This window comes from Misgurnus anguillicaudatus, chromosome 22 (assembly GCF_027580225.2).
Source record: "Misgurnus anguillicaudatus chromosome 22, ASM2758022v2, whole genome shotgun sequence".
NCBI classification, from domain to species: domain Eukaryota; kingdom Metazoa; phylum Chordata; class Actinopteri; order Cypriniformes; family Cobitidae; genus Misgurnus; species Misgurnus anguillicaudatus.
In genome coordinates, this window is record NC_073358.2 from 43,861,985 (window position 1) to 43,887,719 (window position 25,735).

The following is a 25,735-nucleotide window of genomic DNA, read 5'->3' on the forward strand; positions in this document are numbered from 1 at the left end:
ACTTAAAAAACGTACAATGTAAATGCAGCCTAAGGGCTCAGTCACACCAAAAGCGTTTATGGCAGTTGCAGGCGCCTTTTTTGAATGATATTCTATGGGCAGGGCGCGTTTGCGCGCTGTTTATGCGCGCCGAGCGCCTTGCGGTTTTCTGCCGCCTGCCGCGCACGCGTTTTTGAAGGAGCGCTGAGAGCGGAGGAGCGCCTGACGTCATTCGCGTCTTCCATTGTCCAATCGAATGAGGGGAGAGGCGGGCCTTACGTTGTGGCGAGGGAAGTTTACAGTTGCTTTGAAGAACCGGACTCCACTCGCTCACTCTCTCCTGCGTGTTTGTGCTCCTCTTATCCTCAAACAAGGTCAGAGCAAGCGCCCTCTTTTTAAAGTTTCTGCTAATATGACAGTTAACAGCAAAAGAGCGCTCACGCTTCAATATTTGATTGACAAGACAGCTGACTCGGTGGTTGCTTAGCAATATGAAAAGCCGCGCTGCACTGCTCTTTTTTAAAAAAGGCAGTGCGTCGCGCCTTGCGTTTGCAAGCGTTTAAAGCGCTTTTGGTGTGACTGAGCCCTAATACTATTCTTAATGTTAATAGCTCCATCATTGTTTAAAAATATTTTGCACAGTCCTTTGGTGACATCAACTGCCATAAACAATGTCTTCTTAAAAACAAGCAACTTCTTGGTTTTTGATACTGATGAATCAAACACATTTGGCCAGTGATGTTCATTAAGTAGTAATAAGATCACATTTATTCTACAGTATGTTGTCTTTAAAGGGATAGTTTCCCAAAAATGAAAATTTAGTCTTCATTTACCCTCAAGTTGTTACAAGCTAATAATATAAATGTAGTATAAATAGTATAGATTTTTTTCTTCTGAAAAGACAAAGGAAGATATTTTTAGCAATTTTCGATCAGAAGCCCCATTGACTTTCATAGTAGAAAAAAAGAATACTGTATGGAAGTCAATGGGGCGTCTGATTGAAAAAGTTATCATTTTTGGGTGAACTCTTCAAGGGAGGCATTCAAACAAACTTAACAGTAAACTAAATACATCTGATGGACTCGGATGTGTCAAGAACACGATCAAATACTGTGTAACACCAGCTCATACACGAGTACAAGCATGTTCAGATCAGGCATCAATTTTGTAGTCTCCAGTTTGGTCATGAATCTGTTCTGTGCTTGATGTTTGGCCTGTTTTTGCCTATCCAACATTGGCTACGCATATAACCACAGCAGCTGCAGTCTGGCCTTAAAATACTCACCGTAAGGAATGTGACATAGGGCGAGCCAACAACTGCCACTCAGAAATGCACTCTCAGGACACAACTTAAATGTAGATGGATGTATAATTGAGGATTTTGTGTTTGTGCACCTCTAGATCTGTAAATTTGCTACCAGGATGATGGCATCAAGATCCTTATAGCGGTTTCGCAAATAGTGCTGAAGTTTCGTGAGGTGCTAAAGAGTTGTTAGGATAGGCTCTCTCTGGTCTAAATTTGAGCCTGTGCTTGGGTCTACAGTAGTCCAGATTCATTTGAGTTTAAATAGGATGTTCTTCTGTTTTAAGCACATCTATATGAGAAAAGTGAGAGGTGTTATCTCTTCTTTTGTCCTTTCTAAGTTTGATTAATAGACATGCTGGCTGGCTGGATCTATGTGACCTTATTTACACTGCATTTCATATTACTAAATTGTCTGGAGAGCTAGCGGCAAATATAATCTCTTTGATGTGGATCGAATGTCATGAATGCCCATTGAGAACCACATATTATTGTGCTCCTTGTGGTTAAATTATGCATGTTTACGTTTAAATATAACACCGTGGATCTATGTGTTGAAGCAGTGTTATTCCCTCCGGATGGGTTTTGAGTGATGCTTTAATCTTCTAGCATGTGGAGGAGAGGTGGTAGCTTCTGGGATTATCGATTGTGCGTGTTTGTGTTTTTGTCATCTTCAACATTTGCTGGTGAAGGTGTTTTTAGTCGCATAGACAGAAAAGTATATCTTGTATTTATACGTTCTTTAGCAAAAAAAAAAAACATCAACCCCTAAAAATAACAAAGGCAAGAATTGTGAATATATTATAGGGCTACACAATATTAAAGAAAATGTGATGTGCAATAACTCGCTAAATAATGCGATATACAATATGTGACCCAAAAAATACATTGCATGGGTCAAAATTATCGATTATTGTTTTATGCAAAAAATCTTTGATATTATGTATAGATCATGTAATTAATATATTTAGCATTTTACTGTAAATGTATCAAAACTATTTCTGTGAGTGGATGCAGTAAAATCAGAATCAAAATTGGCCAGAACCTGGCCTACAAACTTTGCGTTGCTACCCATTCCTTGGGAATTTCCTATTCAAGTTTGGTTTTTATGTAAAAGGTTACAAATTCCCCCATTTAGTCAACAATGTCATTACAGCGGTAAGCCAGTAGGGCGTTAAAAAACATTTTAATTGGTAATATGTGTCATAAGGACTTCATTTGAACTTTAAATGTGATTTTTTCAAAATTTTTATTTTTTGCACTCTCAAGTTCCAGATTTTCAAATCGTTGTATCTCAGAAAAATGTATTGTTCTATTTTGTTATTTTGCTAATAAATTATGGTATACTATAAAACATACTTGTTACTGTTTATCTTTTTTCTATTCTTAAAGGTGCCGAAGATTGGAACATTTTATTTACCTATAATATGCATAGATGAATAATAAGAGTTCTGTATATGGTAATGACATATCGTGAGCGTCAAACACGATTGTTTTCTTCTCCTTATGTAAACCTTGTGAATGCAAAAGACCGCTGGAAAACAGGGCTAAAGTATCTCATTGTAACACCAACTGTGATGTTACAGTCGAAATGTACGCACGCAACATTAAAGGGACACCATGAAACTTTTTGGCCACTAGGGGGTGCTAGACACTTATTTTTCACTTCTAGCGCCCCTAGAGCCCACAAGCGCCGCAGCACTGTCGCAAAGGAAAGGAACTGGCCAACCTTAAAACTAAACTAAAAACTAAACATTTAAAATGCTAAACGATCAACATTTTGAGACAACAGGGAGAAACGCAGTCATTTTACAACTTTCTGATGAGGAACTCGTCGTGGCAGAAGCCATTTCTCAATCTGAAGGTTGCAGCCTCCGGATGTCGTATTTCTAAGCTGTATACGTCATCAAGACTGTCTTATTTCACAATATTAACAATTACAAAGTTGACTATTATACTTAGTTAATCGTAAATTGTTGCAGTATGCTTATGACTTGCGAATGTAATGCTCAGTTTACCTTAATAACCCAGGCTTGATGACGTGTGCAGCCTGCATATTTGACCTCCGGAGGCTGCAGCCTTCCAATTCAGAAACGACCAGACGTATTTCCTTGCCTTTTTCCAAACAAATATTGTTGCATCCTCTCTCTCTCCCTCGCCACCAGGATTTTCCGCAATGGCGCTCGTTATTCCTCTTTTTTGTGTGAAAATCGCTCCAAATCCAAGTAAACCGATGCGTTTAGGTCTGCCGCTTTTTAATATGTCACGCGAGTGACGGCGGAACGCAGCAAATGAGGAAGAGAGAAGAGAGAAACGCTCGGATCTGATAGGTGAATGAATAGGGTTTGGTTTTACACTGTGAGCAAGTTTGAGTGCTATAGCATCCTGGATTGTAATGTAAATATCATAGACACAGTAAAAGAAAAGTAAATACGTGAACACAGCATCTGAATACAGGGAACTATATGCAATATAATCGCCGTAATTTATAAAGAACATCGCATTTATGTATGAATCAACAGTTTATATAAAAAATTGCCTTAAAGGGGAATCGAACCCGGGTCGCCCGTGTCATAGGTCCGTGACACTAAAGACTGTGCCACAGAGTCACATAATAGAAACTGCTCTCTACACTCCTTAAGTAGCCTCCAGCAAAATTCACGTTAAAAACAAATTGTGTGGAGGGAGTGACGTATGCCGTAAAGCAGTTGAATTTTGTAGTTTTTTTTTGTGCTCTGGTTACTACCAGAAACCCTAAGTTTTAAAATACGAGTAAAAGTGATACAGACCCCGTCAGGCTATGGTAGACATGTCATTCAACCTATTTAAAGTCGATGTACTATCACAAGGGTCTTGAAAATTTATTATGAAGGTTGAAAAGTTACATGGTGTCACTTTAAATTACACATTAAATTAAGTACAATGTTGTTACAATGCTTAAAACCACAGTTGTTCGTTGCTCATGAAATAGCGCTATATGCTAGTTAATGCTATATGCTAGGATTTACATTGAAGCTTACAATTCAGAAACGTCCATTAACAATATCCAAACAATTGATTATTCCTTAAATTCTTGTCTGTACAGGCTCAAACATAATGTCTGTGTGGAAAGGAGCTGCTCTATGAAACAGCCAATCAGAGCAGAGCTTAACATTATTATTCATGACCCTTTCAAATAAGGTAATAATAGACCATTTAATTCTAAAGCCAAATAGGGTTGTAAATAGACATGTAAAACTATCTCTGGATTTTTTTACACTTAATAATGCCACATGCCTTCTATGTAGATATAAGAGAACAATTGAACATATTATTTCAACAACAAAGCCTCATCTGTTTGCCTCTAAGATACATTTTCATTGGTCCGAAGTGCAGATTTTGCAACAATGGTTAATGTGTCACAGGCACAAAAACATATGATCAACAGAACACTCCCACAATCCAGCTGTCAAAAAATGCCCAAAAATGGTTCCAAGCTGTCACTGGGACAGTACCCTTTAAAAATGTCCTAATATGTACAATTTAGGTACACATATATACATGAAGCTTGTTGTTTTGGCCAGATTGCGATCTGAATGTTTTCTGTATCGCCCATCACTGCATGATTTCAGCTCAGCCATCAGTACGAATGGTCTTCAGAGTCCTGACTGGCGGTGCGAATGCAACCGGGGAAATGGTACTGGGGAATATTAAGTTCTCGGGAATTCTTCCCGGTACTCTTTTGGTAATTAATACCCGAACCATAAGCGGTGTGAAAGCCCCGACCTTGCATGTTTATAGAAAGTATACCATAGATGTCCCAGAGAAGGCACAGATTTAAAAGGTTTACAAGAGGTTTTGAGTTTTTGTTTAAGGTTTCTCTGTGACATTTCATTGCATAACTTAGGGGGCGTGCACACCAACGCTTTCACGCCCGCGGCTGGCGCATGTTTCCAATTGTTTTCAATGGAAGCTCAGCGTTTTTTAAATAAGCCAGCAGCTAGCGGTTTTCTTCCACGCTGAAAACCGGCGCCGGCGTTGTCCAGGCGTTTTCAGTCGCGTTTAAAAGTTTTGGTGTACACAACCCCTTAGGGTCATTTGACAAACCCTTAGGGGTTGTGCACACCAAAACTTTTAAACGCGGCTGAAAACGCCTGAACAAAGCCGAATGCCAGCTCTTTTTCAGCTGAGTGCCAGCTTTCTTCAGCTAAGCGCTTTGGTAGCTCTGATACGTCAGCTGTGAGACGGTTGGTTGCTGTGATACTTGTCCCGCCCCTCCTCCACTGTGATTGGATGGCCGCGTGAGAACTGACATTGACGAGCGGAGCTTTTTACCCAAAGTTGAATATTTTTCGGAAAAACCGCTAGCTGCTTGTTCATTTGAAAAACGCAGAGTTTCCATTGGAATCAATTGAAAACATGCGCTGGCCGCGGGCGTAAAAGCTTTGGTGTGCACTCCCCTTACAATTTGTCTTTGGGACACCATCTTTGTTAAAACAATGGGTTTGTGGTGTAAACTCCTGTAAAAGCTTTCAGTGTTCATCTTGTACCCTACTACGGTCTCCAGAGTGGTCATTTATTTTAATAAGATGCTAATGGGGGTAATGTAGGCCAAATATTTTTCTTTTACTGCAGTAGTATGTATTGCAGAAAGTACTTATAATGAATAACAAGTTTCTCTCTTGTCAGAAACTCTAGTGTGAATCTCTCCACCACAAAATGCTATCTTCTCCATTTTCCTCTTCCTCTAGACTTTTTGGATTAAACACGTCGAGTAATGGAGTGTTGTTTATTATAGACACACAAATCATAAGGTTTACTAATTGGCCCACAATGCTTTAAAAAAAAAACAACCAGTGAGTGGAGAAAAGGACTGAATTAATATTTGTATGCACAAGATGGTATCCATCCAGTTTAAATGTGGAGATATTGAGTCAGCACTACAAACACATATCAAAATGTTGTTTATCAGCCCATGCTCACTTTGGCAGATATGATGGGCTGAACTTCAAAAGCTTTTGAGCACTTGGATCTGTTATTTGTGTAGCCAAATGGGATCTGGATCACTAAAATACAGCCATCACTCCAGTGAGGTGTGCATCATGGATGCATGCTTGCTGCATATCAATGATGCTACACTCCCATAGAAAAAAAATGTTTGATGCCTTATGATGGACTGCCAGATCCAAGCAGATAGAGAAGAGAAGAGCTCAAATGCAGAAGCTGCTAAATGCCACCTCCATTAAATATGAGATAATGATATTGCCCAAATGCTCTGCACATATTATACGTTTGTCGAATACTTTTGCTTCAAATGCGCTTAATTCCGGCTTCAGTCCATTTAGAAATACAGATTTGTTGGCAGAATCCTTTAAATGCCACGTCGATTTTTAAGCAAATTGCTATAAGTGCACACCTGCACAGAAGAAAATTGGATGCATGGCAACAGCACGCATATGAGTTTTTTACATAGGTGATTTTCGTAATATATTAAGATATTAATCAAATTTTTGAGCCTTTTACCTTTATTTAAGAAGACTTTATTAGAAGATGTACTTCCTACCAAATTTCTTACTGTAAATACCAATGAAATAACAAAAGTGACATTTGGGAAAATATGGCATTTTAATGACTGACTAATAACCTTTTCATTGCCATTAAAGTCAAATCACTCAACCCATAAGAGTCTGATTTTTCGTTGTGTTCCGGTATAACTCCGCGTTAGAGCATTGCATTAGTAGCACAAAGGTCAGGGATTCGAACCCAGGGAACACATACTGATAAAAAATTTATACCTAATGCACTGTCAGTCACTTTGGATAAAAATGTCTGCTGAATGTGTAAATGTAAATGCATCTGAGCTCTTCATTTATTAATTGTGTTTGCGAAGGCATGTATCACTGTGTCTCTTGCATATATTTAAGGTTAGGGATGTGAACAAACCCACCACTTGTGCTACAGACATAACTGTGATGGTACTTATGCAAGACATTGGACTTAAATCGCCCACAACACCTTCTTGATGCCCACAAAACCTTGCTTTGCATAAGCAAACACCACATGCATTTACTTCTGTAAAATAGGCTGAATTATTTTATGAGCTTTAATGGTGCACATTTAATTACCATTATTTCTTCATCTGTTTAATGGCCAAATATGCAGCTGTCCCTTTTTATATCTTTCTCCCTCCCTCTCAGTTTTAAAGCCTGTATAACCTCAAGATTCAAGATTTTTATTTGTCTCACACACAGTTATATGGGTATACAACTAGCCAACCCTGAAATCTGGCCAACCCTACAGACAAAAAAAATAATAAAAAATTAGTGCTTAGCAAAGATTAATCGCGATTAATAAAAAAATAAAAAAATAAATATATATATATATATATATACATACATTTTTTTATATTTCATATGATATATAAATAGAAAAAAATTATATATAAATAAAAAAATTCTGAAATGAATATATGTGTACGTGGTTAAATATACATAATAATTACACATAGTACACATACTAGGTTATGCACAAAAATCTCTTTTATTTTGTATGCTATTAATCTTTGCCCAGCACTACTAAAAATTTAACCTATTTGAATATGCGCATCTCTGAGCATTGTGAATTAACTAACCCAGTTAAAAGCTTTGTTCTCCCTAATGTTGACACGATTATTTCTTTTATACTGATCTTGCCAGCATATTATACAGGAATAGGCACTTATTAAAGCGTCTGCCTCTGCCAAAGATATGCAAATATTGCTAGGAAGTAGGCGTTCGACTCAGTGCAGGCCATAACCTACATTAAACCTAATACACCCATCCTCCAAAGCCCATTGGTTGTGAAAATGGTGGGCTTATTGTGTTTGGCAAAGAGGTGTGAGACTGATGTTTTACATGTTTTCTTGGTTTAATCCTAAATGGGGCCTCGCAATGATCACTTATCGTAAGACACTTAACCTTAGATTAGACTTAAAGGAAAAGACTACCATTTTTCAATATTTTACTATGTCCTTACCTCAACTTAGACGAATTAATACATACCTATCTTTTTTTAATGCGTGCACTTTTAATCTTTTGACAGCAACTCGTGAATGTGTTAGCATTTAGCCTAGCCCCATTAATTCCTATGGCTCCAAACAGGGATGAATTTAGAAGCCACCAAACACTTCCATGTTTTCCCTATTTAAAGATTGTAACATGAGTAGTTAAACAAGTAAGTATGGTTGCACAAAATAAAACTTTTTTTTTGGAGCCATAGGAATTAATGGGGCTAGGCTAAATGCTAACACATTCAAGAAGTGCTGTACAAAGATTAAAAGTGCATGCATTATATAAAGATAGGTATGTATTAATTTGTCTAAGTTAAGGTAAACTTAGTAAAATATTGAAAAACGGTGGTGTTTTCCTTTAACCTTAGAGTTAGTATACTGTAAGACACTTCCACATGGCTCACAAGATTTCCACTGGGATCAGTTTTTGGGTTTGATGTGCAAATTGAGAAATGACGCAACTACGATTTAACTTTCAGACGAAGGAGTCGTCATGCATTGCAGCACCTGACTTCATAAACGCAGCCTGCTGTCTCGGTTACAGCGAGATGCCTGCAGATTGAAGAGTTATTGCTTTTTACAGGCGGTATATTTATTCCATAATTTCCCAGACGTTCTTGTTTACCCCTAAGGAGATGTTCAGATGGGCGATAAAACAGGATTTCATTTCTTCACCCACTGCATGGATTGATTCTAAGGTCATCTGTTTGTGATTCGATTATACTTGAAGGAGTACTTATTTCATCTGTTTTTCACCGTTGTATCTGAGAGTGGTGAATCTGGCCTCTTCATCATTCTTATCTTTCACTATATTATGCCTCTGTCTGTGTTACACTGTCTATGCGTGTGTTTATCGTAGCTCTGCATTCTTGAGTATTAAATAAAATGAAGAATGAATGGGAAACTTAATGGAATGAAACGTAATGGTACTGCATCAGCAGACAACATAATTGTGATAAACTGTTAAAGTGAGCTAATAGATCCTAGCTAACTGAAGATCCTGGCATTTTTCCAGTGCAGAGAATAAGTTGGTGGTTTTCTGTCTGGCCTGCACAACCATTCACTTTTATGTTTTAATGATTTCAGTACAACCTGCTCTTACAAGGCACATAGCAAACTGTTGTTGGTTGCTTTACATCTTAGTCAAGTTTTCAACTGAAACCTGGAAAGTTTTTATGTGGTTTGGTTGTTTGTTTACAAGACAAATGTTTTTTGGGGTAATGAAAATGCAAACGTTTGAAGACAGGTTTCAAATGCTTTTTTTGTACATTTTGTGTAAACTATATGAAAACGCGAGTTTGAGATAACAGTAGGTGCGTTTCCATTACAGATTTGCGCAAAACTTTGACGGTATTTTCAAAATGTCAACAAAAAACTTTTGCAAAATGATGACTTTCCATCAAGCGTAGTAGTTATGCGACCAAAACGTAATTTTGTTCACTCGTGATTGTGTTCGGCCTCATTCGTTGCCACGCAGACCAACATGCGTATGACATCAAAATTGCGCGAGAGCGATTTGAAAGCATACAGAGCAGTCGACTCTTGAATCGCTGTTGCAGTCTTTTGATGTCATGCGGTTGTGGGTTCTTGCGATGCCACATGTTGGCCACACCTCCTCTGTCTTGTCCTTCAATCAAAAGGCTTTTTTGACTTCTTGTGGCGCTGCAAGAACCGACATCCGGATGACATCACAGTACCACGAGAGCTATTCGACCCTAGACTCCTCTGTATGATTTCTCGAATCATTCACGTGGTATTTTGATGTCATCCGCCTGTCGGTTTTTGAAGTCGAACAAGCCTATTCATACTTGCGCCATATTTAAAGAATGATTGACTTTTACGCATATCAGGTGACCCGTAAATGCGAAAAAAGTGTTTCCATTGCAGTTTTGCGATATATTTCTTGTTTGAATTTCCAGAAAAAACACCTTACCCGAGCATAAAAACTTTTTTGGGATATATGAGAGTTTATACGAAATTGCCGTGTTTCCATTGGGCGCATTTTCAATTCGCTAACACATGCGCACAATTCGCTATCGTGCGCATATGTTTCTTCAGTCTATAGGGATGCGCGAGTATAACTTAAACAACAGTTTCTATTTTTTTCTATTTTTCTTCATCTAAGGACGAAGTATGGCTCATTTTTTACGCATACACAATGGTCCGTGTACAATACACGTGACGCAATTTTCATCATCAGAAGAGTGCGCCCGCCGCGTACTGGGATTTTTGAAACCCCACATACATTGAATAAGTGGAGGTCGCGCATGCGCAAACAGGAGAATAAAGTATGTAGCCGCAATGCGCATTCGTTAAACGTCTGCTTTGCAATGCTGTGCATTTAACGGTCTACGAGACCATAACAAATGTTGTAGACTGCAATGCTGTAGGTCCAAGTATAGCAGTGCTTAAATATATGCTCTGCTCTGCCTATGAACCCAGCTTAAATAAGACCTGAACATAGCCCTTATTATGAGATGACTTAAAGTATGTTAAGGCACCTACAGTACGTATTGGCTTACATCATTTCATCTTGGTGCTAATGTTCCTATTCATGTCTGCTGGATCTGATTAGGAGAATATAATTATTTCTGCACCAAAGCTGTTTGTGTATGCCGAACTGCTGGTACTTTTTTTAACCCCCCAAATAAAAAAAGAAAACTGTGTGCTTACAATTTTATTTTTATTTGTGTGAAACATATAGGGGATTGTCTGTTATTTGAATTGGACTGTTCCTAATTTTGTCAATCTCTCTTGTACCCTCTCAGGTGTCCGTGGTTAACCAAGGCTATCTCCCCTGTTGTGCCTCTATACAATGGCATCGTCTTCCTCTTTGTGCTGGCCAACTTCAGCATGGCCACCTTCATGGATCCAGGAGTCTTCCCCAGAGGTGTGGTCTGGTTATGCTTAGGGTTTTCCAATTCAGTCGTCTTTTCAAATATCTGAAGATTAGACGTACAACAGTGGGTAAAGGATTACTATATCTAGGAAACTGCTTTCCCCTGTCTAGGCTTTCGGATTATAGTACATCAAATTATCGTTGCGTCATCTGTTATTGCAGAAAATACATAAGCAAGTCACACACAAATAATGTTCTTGTGAATTTGTTTTGCAGCGGACGAAGACGAAGATAAAGACGACGATTTCCGTGCTCCGCTTTACAAAAACGTGGAGATAAAGGGCATTCAAGTGCGAATGAAATGGTGCGCCACGTGCCATTTCTACAGACCTCCACGCTGCTCGCATTGCAGTGTGTGCGACAACTGTGTAGAGGTGATACACACGGCATTCTTCTTGTAAACAAAACGATCATAAATGCGCTCACACACTCACGCCTTTCTTCTCTCTGTAGGAGTTTGACCACCACTGCCCGTGGGTGAACAACTGCATCGGTCGGAGGAATTATCGATATTTCTTTTTGTTCCTGTTGTCTCTTAGTGTTCACATGGTGGGCGTGTTTTCCTTCGGCCTGCTGTTTGTGTTACACCACCTGGAAAATTTAAGTGCGCTCCACACAACTGTAACGTATCCTTCCACTACAAGAAGTAGTTTCACAATGACACTGATATGTTTATAAGCCTTTTTCATCAGGCTGGTATGTTTAGGTTCAGTAATTTTACTTTAAAGGTGCATTGTGTAACTTTTAGAAGGATCTCTTGACAGAAATGCAATATAATATACATAACTATATTATCAGTGGTGTATTAAGACCCTAGAAAATAAACTGTATTGTTTTTATTACCTTAAAATGAACTGTTTTTATCTACATCATGGGTCCCCTTAAATAGAAGTTGCCATTTTGTGCCATCATGTTTCTACAGTAGCCCAAATAGGGCATACGCACCAAACGCGAATTTAACGATTTGCGCCAGTAGATTACAATACAAAGTCAATGCAAAGACGCGAATAGACATGAACACGAGCGGGTAGAGCAAATGACGCGAATTGGGCAGTGATTGCCGCGAAAATGCACTATTTGCCTCAAACGGGTCTTTGCACAAGTAAAAATATTCAAATCAAGCAAAAAATTTGCATGACACGAAGTTAAATCCCGTGAATAATCTAGATCAAGGAATGCGATGCTTCACATTTAGTGTGTAGGCAGCATAACGCAAATTCAACAAATTCAAATTCAAAGAGCAAATGATGCGAATTGGGCGGTGATTGCCGCGAAAACACACTATTCTTCTCAAACACATCTTTGCGCAAGTAATAATATTCAAATCAAGCAAAGAATTCGCATGACACAGTTAAATCCAGCAACTAATCTAATGCGAATTTAACGATTTGCACGTGTAGATTACAATACAAAGTCAATGCAAAGACACGAATAGACGTGAACATGTGTGGGGGGGATGCATATGGCGCAAATTGGGCGGTGATTACCACGAGAATGCGCAAGTCGCCTCAAACATTTTTGAATGAAAAATTTGCATAACACTAAGTTGAATCCCGCGAGTAATCTAAAGCGAGGAACGCGATGCTTCACGTTTGGTGTGTACGCAGCATAATGCCAATTTAATGATTTGCGCATGTAGATTACAATACAAAGTCAATGCAAAGACAAACATAGATGCAAACATGCGTGGGGGGATGCAAATGACACGAATTGGGTGGTGATTGCCGCGAGAATGCGCTATTTGCTTCAAATATTCAACTCAAGCGAAAGATTAGTATGACACAAAGTTAAATCCCGCGAGTAATCTAGAGCGAGGAACGCTATGCTTTGCGCTAGGGATGAACCGAAATGAAAATTCTTGTCCGAAAACCGAAAAAGAGGAATTCAAGGCCGAAAACCAAAACCGAAACACCTAAATAAATTATTATGCCAATTATTAGTACAAATGCATTTATGGCTATCACTGTGTACTAACTTTACTAGGGGTGTGTGATGGATCACAAAACTCACGGTTCCGATCACATTACAGTTTTTGAGGCACGGATCGGATTATTTTTCAGATCAGCAAAAGGGGGGTGGGGAAAATTGCAAACATTTATAAAAAAGAACAAAGTTGCACATTAATAAGGGCTTGAGGGCACTTAAACGCGCGCGCACACAGAGACCGCAGGTCGCGGTTTCTGTTTGCGTCATCACAACATTTCGGCCATATTGTTTCGGTGATAAAAGTATTTCGACTCTTGGGCCATTTTCGGCCAAAAATTTTCGGTGGCTGAATATTCGGTGCATACCTACTTTGCGCATTTAACGGCAATGAAAAGATTATTAATGCATGCATAGTAGATAGTTGCAAAATCACTAAAGATGCAAATGATGAAAGTTAAATGTAAAAATAAAGAAACGTAACCACACATTAGGGGGCGCTTTGATGCATGTGGCTGCCACGTTCGTGTTGCATTCAGGTCTAAGTACTCACAACGTATCCAAGTTTAAATGTGATCCATGGTCGTATCCCAATCCTATCTATCTCCAATCACTTTTCACTGTCCTTTCTAAATAAAGGGGAAAGGTTAAAACATTCGGTCAGTATCCTTATATATTCGTTTAAACCCCCTTATCCAGGTAAAGGACTCTTGCAGCTCGACAATTAAAATCCGACTCATACGCACGGCAGCGTTCATCCGATTCTTCTTTCGTGCACTTAGAGGTATTTGCTGAAGAAGGGACATTTGGGATTCTGCAAATGTATTTCTGAATGTCCTGAGGCTGAGATTAAGTGGTTTTGAAGCGAAAGTGTTTGATGAACATTAAAGCAACACCAAGGAGTTTTTTTACCTTAAAATAACGTTTACAAAAAAAATGGTTCATCCACTCGAAACAGGGTGAACGGCACTTTCACATTCGCTTTGCAGCCCTCTATCGGCCAAAACCGCCTTAAAGAAGTTTCCAACCGTCGGGTCACGGTTCTGTAGTTCGAGTGAAAACTACAAAACTTGCTTTACGGCACACACACACACACACACATACTAAAAATGGCGGCAGCAGGTAGCAGCTTGGCAGGTGCTGATACTCTTCCTTTTCTAAAGACATCCAGAAAACCGCCTGATTTAATATCTGCCCCTAAAACCTGGAATTTCTGGCCATTAAAGCAAATCAAAGCCAAGGCGTTAAATGTGCTTATTGTATCGCTCTACTTGACTACGATCGTTACTATGCAAATGTGTGGAAACTGGTCTGCTGCCAGTGAACGATCAATCTCACAAGCAGGTGGTACAACCAAGCCTGCTACATCCCTCGACTCGTGGAGCCAGTATGTCATCTTCTCCAAAGTTCTTGATGATGGGCGTGCGAATGCTCCAAACAAGAAATACAAGCCAAGAGCGTGGAGAATGGCTCAAAAAAACAGTCTATCGGGATCGTACAACTTTTCTCTGCATTATTTTACTTTTATGCGGGGATATTCATGTGAACCCAGGGCCGATGGATTTACAACAACCACTGCAGGTGACGGAGACCACTCACACCCCGCATGTTTTCAACACAGCGCAGATGCTATCAGGTACCATTGCTAACATCGCGCATTCACGCATATCTACGTTTACAAATCCATTGCAACAAGGTAACCTTCTGGCATTACACGCGCTTAAGCCAGCAAAGGAAAGTGGTAAATTAAACACTATGCAGACTATAGTTGTCCCAAAACAACATCGGATGAAGTTATTTCAGACAGTAAACCATGCATCGGTCCTATGGAATCCATTGACAAAGCCGAAAGGAATATTCGGAGGACATATTAACATACGTAGCGTAATGTCCAAAACGGAACAATTGGAACATCTACTGTTGGGATCAAATCTACATTACCTGTGTCTTTCTGAGACTTGGATTACAGCTACAACTCCTGTATCGGCATTTTTGATTCCTGGATACAAAGTATACAGACGGGACAGAGGACAGGGCAAAGGGGGCGGGGTCTTGATTTACGTAAAGGACAATATTGACAGTCACCAAGTAGATATTCCAGATAAAACTATAGAGTGTGTTGGTGTCACAATTAAATTATCCCCTCAAATGTCATTTATTATCCTTTGTGTATATAGACCACCACATGCAACGAGTGATTTCTATATTGGTTTAGAAAAAATTCTAAAAACATATGAACAAAAGGAAATATTGCTCATGGGGGATTTTAACATAAATTGGCTTGATAAAGGCAAGAGGAAACACCTAAAAGACACTGCAAACTCAATACAAATGACACAACTGATTAAAAAGCCTACCAGAATAACAAAAACGTCTCAAACTTTGATAGATTTAATATTTTCTAATAAACCAGACAGGGTAATTAAAACATACAACTTAATAACTGGACTGTCTGATCACAACCTTGTTTTAATAGCCAGGAAATTAAATAAATCAAGATACGTAAACAAAGAACAATTAAATAAACAATGCAAAATTTCTTATATTCCTAAAAGAAATCAAGAGCTCCTTAAAAATGATTTAAATGAAATTGAATGGGCATCTATAATTGAGAGAGAAAACTGTGAACATACATGCAACAATATTATAACTGCTTTAAAGAATAAAATTGATAAATATACACAGCTTAAATATAGAAAATCAAACAAAAATAAACTTCCATGGTTTAATGAATCCCTTTGGGATATAATGAAACAGAGAGAGAAAGCTCTCAAGGTTTCTCTTAAAACTAAATTAACCACAGATTATTTTATATATAAATCTTTGCGAAATAAAGTCACCATGTTGCTTCGAAAAGCAAAAGCAAACTTTTTTCTAAACTTACTCAAAGAGGCAAAAGGTAACTGTAAAAATCTGTGGAGGAGTATGGATAAATTATTAGGAAGGGAAAAAATATATCAGGAGCATTTACAGCTCAAAATTAATGGAATAGTTCAAAAAGAGTGCTCTATTCTGGCGAAACATTGCAATGATTATTTCTTGGATTCTACATTAGACCTGGCAGAGACTTTTCCTGAAGTAAACTGCTGCCGTGATGATCATGGGGATGGTAATGCATCTTATTATAGGTTGCAGATTATAGATGAAGACAAAATTTCTAAAATAATAGCAAATTTAAAAAATAGTAAAGCAAAGGATATATTTGGACTAGATACATCATTTTTAAAAGAACATAAAATTATTTTAATTCCTGTATTAACAATAGCTGTGAATCAATCGATAAATGAAAATAAATTTCCTTTGGCTTTGAAAAACGCAGTCGTAAAGCCGATTTTCAAGTCAGGAGACAAGCTCTGTGTATCAAATTATCGACCTATCAGTATCCTACCAGCCATCTCCAAGATCTTTGAGAAGGTGGTGGCAGAGCAGCTAGTGGAGCATCTTGACGATATTGATGCATTGCATCCCTGCCAGTTTGGATTCAGGAAAAGATACTCCACAGAGTCTGCATGCTGCTACTTATTAGAAGACATTAAACCTAGTCTTGATGATGGAGGTGTGGTAGGGGCGGTCTTTCTGGACTTGAGAAAGGCTTTCGATACAGTTAATCACCAGCTTCTCATCAGCAAACTATCTGATTTTTCTCTTGACAAAAATACAATAGCATGGATTCAATCTTATCTTAATGATAGACAACAATGTGTTGAGGTAGATAATACAAAATCACCCTTCAGATCCTGCAGCATCTGAGTGCCACAAGGCTCCATTCTGGGCCCCCTGCTGTTTACTTTATACATAAATGATTTGCCAACTGTGTGTAAAAGTAAAATTATTATGTATGCTGATGACACGGTGCTATATGCACGTGGTAAAACTGCAGAAGAAGTTGCTCAAAAACTGACGGAAGAGATGAAGATATTTTCTTTGTGGCTGAAAAACTCATGCGTCTCCTTAAATTTAGATAAGACCGTTTCTATGTTTTTTACTAATCGTTATAAATTACTAAATTAAGATTTTAATTGATGGACAAATGATTTTAAACCCAAACCAGGTAAAATATTTAGGTGTTATATTGGAACCAAACTTAGGCTTTAAAAAGCATATAAAAAAGTTATCAAATACAATTAAATTTAATATGGCACAGTTTAGATACATTCGAAATTCTCTAACGACCGAGGCCTCAGGAGCCTATCTAAATGCTATGATTGTTCCACATTTTCTTTATTGCATGACAAGTTGGTCACAGGCTTGTAAATCTGCACTTAGGCCACTTGAGTCATTGTATAAAAGTTCTTTAAAGATTCATGATAAGAAAGGCAGACGATTTCATCACTGTCATATTCTTGTAAAATACAAATTTCTCAGTTTTGAAAACCTGATAATACACACAAATCTGTGTTTGATGTATAAGATCCTCCATGACATCGCTGCTCCTCCACTAAAAGACTTTATATCTTTAAGCTCTGAAACAACAGCTCGAACCACTAGATCTACAGTGCGAGGTGAATGTAGGATCCCCAAACGCAGGACAGCATTTGGAAATTATGCCTTTTCTTGTGTGGCGGCTCGTCAGTGGAACATGCTGCCTACAGAGCTGATAAGAAGCACAAACTTTTATATGTTTTCTCGCCTGGCTAAGAAATGGCTTTTATCAAATCAGAACTGTACTCACATGTAATGGATGTCCTGCATGTGAAGTCTTGACTTTTTATTGGACCAATTTAAATTTTGTACTCATGTATGTATTTTAACATAACAACAGCCTGCCCAGGGACTACGGGTGCAAATTAGCTCTTGAGCTATAACCTGATACTATGCATCTTTCCTTTTAAGGTTAATGTTTAATGTATGTTGTCCCTGTTTTTTTAAATAAATAAAATTCAAATTCAAATTCAAACCTACAATCCAATAAGAGCCAGCTTTGCTGCAGTAGTCTAAATTATTTACGACAGTGGTAATGGACAATTCCGCTTCCAACCTGTAGGGGGAACTCTTAAGTGTTGCTTTAAAGGAGCATTTGGTCAATATCATTATCTCATGTTTGATGGAGGTGGCGTTTACCAGCTTTTGAATATGAATGGCTACCTCTGGCTGTTCGACTTGAGGAGATTAAAATGTTTTTATCCATATTACTTATTGTGCTTTATTAGAAGTCCTTGCAGTAGACAGGGAAAATCACAAATATATTTCAGTACTCAAAAAAGGATTCTGAATAGAAAACATTTCTCAACACTGTTAACCTGTTGCATCGTGCCTATTTAGGTTGAGCCGTTAATGTGTGGTTACAGTGGGCTCCTTAACAATTGTTTGCTTCAGTCTGGTGGTTATGTGTGTGGCCGGACTGTTTTTCATTCCAGTTGTGGGTCTCACTGGATTTCACATGGTTCTAGTGACCCGAGGACGCACCACAAACGAACAGGTGAAATACCTTGTCTTTCTCAGTACATTCTTGCACACATGTACACATTACTACCCTCAGCAGAGCAACACGTCAACAAGTGAATGCAAAATCACAGACGCATACTCACTCACAATCACCTTCGGGTTTTTCCAATTCGATTGCCGGCTGTTTGTCGATCACGACATCTGTTAAGCTGCCTGTTTTTTATCATGCATCAATGCCTTTGTGTCAAGGACAGTTGTTTTCCACTTTCCGGTATGCAGAGTAAAAACATTCCTCTCTTTCTATTCTCAGGTAACAGGAAAGTTCAGAGGAGGAGTGAATCCCTTCACTCGGGGTTGCTGTGGCAACGTGAAGCATGTCTTATGTAGTCCGCTTGTACCAAGGTAATGGAAATACTGACACGTACTGGCTCTTACACACACACACACACACACACACACACACACACACACACACACATATACTGTATATAGCCGTGGAAAGACTTAATTTAAGATCTTCACTCTACGTTTGCCTTTAATCATTATTTTTACACGTATGGAGTGCCTCAGGGATGACGTGTTATTGTAGGCCGGAAGTTAGCGGGACAATGGTTCCCTCATTTATTTTTCCCATAGACTTTGAATTATGGCTAAAAATAAGCTCTGTGTTTAACAAAAGTTTGACACATTTTGTCCAACAAGATAATCTTCACAGATGAACACAACTTTTATGAATTTTTAATGCGTTTACTAGAAAATAACTAACCTTAGGCTAGAGGCGAACTACACCACGGTCTCTTGACATCACCGTCATCACCACCAAGCTTCAGAAAGGTGTTTAAAAACATGTTCCCTGATAAGGAAATACTCTGTGGATGAATGTTTGTTGGATTGGATTGTTAAAAGCTATTGAAAGTTACCAAGGGGACTATTTTCGGGCGCTGCGTAATATCATTGCGCCTCCTGCAGCCATGTTACGGCCGCAAAGTCTTTGATTATTACACCAGAATGAGAGTATAGTTCCTAGCCATATCTGCCTAGAAAATCTGAGCTGGAAAATATGCATATTTTCAAAAAAAGTGGAGTGTCCCTTTAAGTAGTTTAGAGGTGCAGTGTGTAAATTTTAGCGGCATCTACTGGTGAGGTTGTAAATTGCAACCAACGGCTCAGTCCACTGCTCACCCCTCGCTTTTGAAACAAATAGAGAAGCTACAGTAGCCGCCACCGGACAAGCATGTCATCATCGGAGACAACTTAGTAAAAAAAGTTTGTCCTTTAAGGGTTTCTGTAGAAACATGGCGGCCCAAAATGGCGACTTCCATGTAAGGGGACCCTCTGGGTATGTAGATAAAAACGTCTCATTCTAAGGTAATAAACACATAACGGTTCATTATGAAAGGTCTTTATACACCCCTGATAATATAGTTCAATATATTATTTTGCATTTCTGTCAAAAGATCCTTCTAAAAATTACACACTGCACCTTTAACCAAAACCCCTGTTCAAAAAACCCATTGACTGTAAGTGCTAAAATGCTTACTCGCTTCCAGGTTTTGCCTACAAAATATGTCATCCCTGCGGAATTCAGTTTCACATTGTTGCTATGCTTATTATCAGCTATAATGATGATAATGTGGTGTTATATAATCTACATATGCAGTCAATGAAAATCCATCATGTTGTTATGCATTATGATGCACATTCATGTGCCTCAATGGGTTGCATTGCATCAGCATTGGCTTTGGATAAAATGTCTGCCAAATGCATAAATATAATTTATCAAGCCATTAAAATCACTGTAACAAACTACTAAAAATGAATGAGTTTGTTTATGAAATTGTTTATGACTTGGACAGTCCATAGTGGGTTGTAGAAGAATAGGAGTTCATAGGAAGGTAGTGTCCTGTTTTTCTCGCTTGCATTATAAAACTCAGGGCAGGAAGGGCATATAATGCTGAAGATTTTAATCACTCTAAAAACAATGGCAATGAGAAAGTGAGCCAAGGTTAAAGACTTATGAAGGACAGAGGGTCATATATGTGACCCTGGACCACAGAACCAGTCATAAGGGTCAATTTTATGAAACTGAATAAATAAGCTTTTCATTGATGGATAGTTTGTTAGGATAAGACGATGTTTGGCAACTATTCGAAAATCTGGAATCTGAGGTTGCAAAAAAATTAAAATATTGAGAAAATTGCCTTTAAAGTTGTCCAAATGAAGTCGCATTACTAATGATAATGATAAATACTGTAAGAAATGTACAAAATAACTTCATGGAAAATGATCTTTCCTTAATATCCTAATGATTTTTGGCATAAAATATGATAATTTTGACCAATGCAATGTATTGTTGGCTATTGCTACATGCGAGTTGGTATATGACTGGTATTGTGGTCCAGGGTCACATATCGCATAAAGATGTGGCTAAAAACCGCCACAACACATTCAATATTCACCTTGAAGATTACCTGCGGGAGTCTGATTGCAGTATCGATCAATTTGGTTCAGCCCGAATAAATTTACAAGGTGTTTCAAGATGAACGTTTTTGCTAAGAGGAAAGTCTTGAGATGATACTGAGAAAACACAGATTTGTTTGAGCTCTGTATGTTGCTGGTTTTGAATGATTAAAATGAAACGTGTGCTGATTGTGAGATACTAAAGCTTCTTACCACAACTCGTTGTGTTTCTTTGTTCTGCAGATACGTTTCTGATCCCAGAAAGAAAACACCTGTCACTATCAAACCACCGTTCCTCCGTCCTGACCTCCCCAACCACCACGTCACCGTAAAAGTCAGCGACAATGGTATCCATAGCAACGTCTTTCTAACCAAAGTGAGTCCGCAAAAGCTTTTCATTCTCACCCTACGATGGTTTTTAATCGGTTCAGTTTATGCATTTTATTTTCATCTATTATAGTTTATTACAGTTTATCCGTTGGGGGCCTACAATAATTGCATCCACGCAGACTCATCTGTGTTTCTCAAAAAGGGGGCCGGGGCCCACTAGGGGTCCTTAATATACTTCCAAGGGGGCCTCAATATAATCTAAAATTTTTCAGAATAGAACAAAACAAACATTTAAATAAACTAAAGAAACAAAAATCAAGATAGTTATTATTATTTGGTAATTTTGTAATTTAATGAATATACATCAGTTTTAGTTATGCTAAGCTCGAGTATATTTTTTTATTGGGTAGAAATTCTGTGTGGGATGGCCTTCAAATTGAAAATGAAACAAAATATAAAATCTTATACTTTGATAATTTCAGTTTTCTAAGAATGAGGTGCCTTTAGACCATTGGTTTCCAAACCGGGGGTTTGGGGGGAGCTGGATATGAGATTTTGCCAGGGGTCCCCCAGGTTTATGAAATTGTACAAAATTTCATAACTTCTGTGTAATTAACAAAAAAAAGATAAGGCAACTAACCAACAGCACTACGTTGTATAATTTAATATTTGTTGAATTTAAATTCTAAATTTGAGATTGTTTTATTTAATACACTTTCTTTGGGGGGCCCAAAGGTATGCACCCTTCACAAGTGGGGGGCACGCAGAAAAGTTTGAGAGCCACTGCTTTAGATTAAGGTCTTGGACTTCAGGTTTCTGAAATACATGAATCTGTCAATTGATTGCTTTTTGATTTAGTCCAAGACCAGCCTGGATGGCGTGGATGATAAAAGTTTAGTCGTACAGCCACCATTGCCACCTAAAGCAGACCGCTACAACCAGCTCAAGAGTTCACTCGCTTCCAGTGAAGGTAAGCGGCACAGCCATATGATTCACTTATGGGATATATATATTTAGAGCCTGAATCATTGAATTCGGTTCATATCTAAAGAAAAAACTTCAGCATGTTGCTCTTAAATGTGCCTCTACTGCCATCTGGTGGTGTATCTTATTGCTACACTGTTGACTCTTACGATTCATTTGTGTCCCAATCTAGAGAGTTCCCTATCCAGCAAACCCACCAATCCATCCACCCCAGCAATGTACAAATACAGACCATCCTTCGGCACCATGCCCAAAGTGCACTATCACGCAACAGGAGAGAAGGTGGGAGGAACAGACTCTTAAAGGAAAACACCACCGTTTTTCAATACTTTACTATGTTTTTACCTTAACTTAGACAAATTAATACATATCTATCTTTATTCAATGCGTGCACTTAATCTTTGTACGACGCGTCACGAATGTGTTAGCATTTAGCCTAGCCCCATTCATTCTTTAGGATCCAAACAGGGATGAATTTAGAAGCCACCAAACGCTTCCATGTTTTCCCTATTTAATGACTGTTACATGAATAGTTATACGAGTAAGTATGGTGGCACAAAATAAAAGTTTTTTTAAGCGGAAAAAAAATTAAAACTGTATTGTATGGTGGAAACGCACTTAGTTTGCAGCACTTCGACCCCAGGCGCAGTAATTTTGACGGACGTTTGAGCGAGAGGGGTAGTAGTCAGGAGTGATGATGTAACAGCGCGCCGAGGTCGAAGTGCTGCAAACTAAGTTTTATCTGCTTTAAAATCGCCACGTTTTATTTTGTGCCACCATACTTACTCGTATAACTACTCCTGTAACAGTCTTTAAATAGTGAAAACATGGAAGCGTTTGGTAGCTTTTAAATTCATCCCTGTTTGGATCCTAAGGAATGAATGGGGCTAGGCTAAATGCTAACACGTTCACGACGTGATGTACAAGGATTAAGTGAACGCATTAAAAAAAGATACATTTGTATTAATTTGGCTAAGTTGAGGTAAGAAAATAGTAAAATATTGAAAAACGGTGGTGTTTTCCTTTAAATGCATTTCATTAGAATGTGAATATAACATTTCTATTTAATCAAAAATATTTGTGACATTCTCTGAAGTTTCCTTTTACATGACCTTACTCAGTCAAAATATCAAGGTTACATTTTCTGAAATTCATGTAAATTCTTGTAAAAATGTATTTAAAAATTGATTAAAATTCTTGATTCTGATATTCCAAGAAAACAACCGCTCAAAACTAATAACCCTGTAACCAGGATTCTTCTAATAATTTTAACAGGTACAGTTTAATATTACACAAAAAATAAATATAAATATGTCTTTTATAACATATATGACATTTTATTTACAAATGATTAAAGCCAAATGGCGTGTTCGTGACATTTGAACGTCTTGTCTTATCTTCAAGTAAATGAGTTGTCCTCGTGGAAGGTCTGCATTTATTTAAAATGAGCTTATAAAATATTTCAAGTCAATATTTAATGTTCCTTACATTACTTATGAGGTAAATAGCCGTGTAATAAGCGGGCAGCTGGTTGTTATCACGAAATAACCCCCTTCAGTGTGATACGAGACCCACCTTTGATCCTAATCAAGCTGTCTGGGCTTACCTATACATTGTCCCTTTCTTAACGGGGTCTTTGACTTTTGGACCCTAGTGATTTTTTTTTTAATGGCTGGATGATTGCTTTCTCAAAATTGTTCTGCTTTGTATTTCAGATCATAATGTCTGAAAACGGTAAACCCTCTTCAGTTTTAGAAGAGAGAGGTCACGATTACCGTTCAGAGCCAAATCTGGATCTGCCGGACTACCGTAGCCCATCTCTCCATCGAACATACCAGTCCTCCCCTTTCCAGCTTGACTCCTTCAGCACCACGTCTCGCTCGTTCAGTCTTAAACAGGGAGTAAACAGGTCTGACCGTGGACCGCTAGCCGACGGCAAACCTGAAACGGTCACCTCAACCCCTCACAAAGGAGTCTTTTCCCCTGGAACCCTGTCTGGACGTAACGGCAGTCTCTCCTACGATAGCTTGCTGACCCCTAGTATGACACCTTCCGTGGGTGAGTGTGCCGCCCACCCAGGTGTGCCCTCAATGGGATTTCACTCACCCTACCTGCCCACTAAAATGTGCCACGTTCGAGGGCCCGAGTTTCAACGGCATGCCGGCCCATCATCCTACAGCCCTGTGCATGTTGGTGCGATGTACGGCCGCCAGTCGCCACACTCAAGAGACCGAGAGCGAGACCCCTCCCCAGTACGTTATGACAACCTCTCCAAAACCATCATGGCCTCCATCCAGGAGAGAAAAGAGCTCGAGGAGAGAGAGAAGCTCATGCACACTCAAGCATCAATGGCTTACGCCAACGATTCGGGTGTGTTCGATACCTGTTCTGGGGCCGCCTATGGACTTCCACACGGGGTGTGCTACCCTGATGGCCCCAGAGGTCCCGGCTCCAGAGAGCCCACTCCTCCCGTGTGCGGGTCTCGGGATAACTTGATAGGAGTTGTGGGATACCCTCCCCGAACCCCTGCTCTTCGTTCCTCTGCCTCCTCGCTGATCAGAGCGCCGAGGACTTCCACGACTTCTCTCCACACAGATGGAAGCAATGGAGGAAATATGCAGGGACGAACGACAGAAACTCAATATCGCTCTCCGTTACACCAGACGCGTCAGTCCCCAACCACTGTGCCCCGATCTCCCTCATACACGCACCAGAAGGTCGCCTTTATTAGCGCCCTGGAGAGGGCTGAGTCACCACATCTGGGTACAAGGTATGACGCATAGCATCCACTTTTAACCAATGAGCAAGCAGGGTGAGGAAAGATGCATGCTGTATTGACTGAATAAGCTTAATGAAAATTATTTATGCTTAGATCCGCTCGGGGTCAGTTGACTTGAAATGAGATTCAATAATGCAAAAAAATGTATACTTTGTACTTTGATGGAATTGTTTTGCTCATTATCATTGAACTAAATGAGTACTATTTTCCACATTTTTTATTTATTATTTTGCCCTTTTGCAATGAAGAAAAATGTGTTTATGTATTTGTTAGCCAAATAAATGTCATCACTTTTCTTTCGCATTATCATGTTTCTGTTTCTGCATGCCTATTCATGTGGCACATTTTGCATACCACCTACTTTTGGTGTACATTTCCATCATCTGTACTACGTAATATAACAAATAATCTTGAATTAGTATGTATGCATGATTTTTCATTTCGTTTATGTAGCTTTCATGTGTTTTCTTTTGCTTTTTATGCACAAGTGATACATTGTAATCAATAATTTCTTATTTTTATTGTGTATGTATGTTTATTTTTTTTGCTTTCAACTAACATCAGCATGTACAATTTCATCCTTTATACTGTTAAAGGGATCGTTCACTCAAAAATGAAAATTCTGTCATCATTTTCTCATTTTCATTGTTGTTATTATTATTATTT

The 25,735-nt window shown here is 38.7% G+C and overlaps 1 protein-coding gene across 2 annotated transcripts in view; it reads left to right on the top strand.

The window, feature by feature from the left end:
- zdhhc8b (zDHHC palmitoyltransferase 8b) overlaps positions 1–25,735 on the top strand; it is an 89,328-nt gene that overhangs the window by 59,964 nt on the left and 3,629 nt on the right. For both annotated transcript variants that reach the window (XM_055198597.2, XM_055198598.2), the window contains exons 2-10: positions 11,078–11,199; positions 11,425–11,582; positions 11,662–11,834; positions 18,448–18,550; positions 18,827–18,918; positions 21,220–21,352; positions 22,165–22,276; positions 22,463–22,572; positions 24,006–25,060. In XM_055198597.2, coding sequence (XP_055054572.2) covers positions 11,078–11,199; positions 11,425–11,582; positions 11,662–11,834; positions 18,448–18,550; positions 18,827–18,918; positions 21,220–21,352; positions 22,165–22,276; positions 22,463–22,572; positions 24,006–25,060 — 2,058 coding nt within the window. The remainder of the gene's footprint in view (positions 1–11,077; positions 11,200–11,424; positions 11,583–11,661; positions 11,835–18,447; positions 18,551–18,826; positions 18,919–21,219; positions 21,353–22,164; positions 22,277–22,462; positions 22,573–24,005; positions 25,061–25,735) is intronic.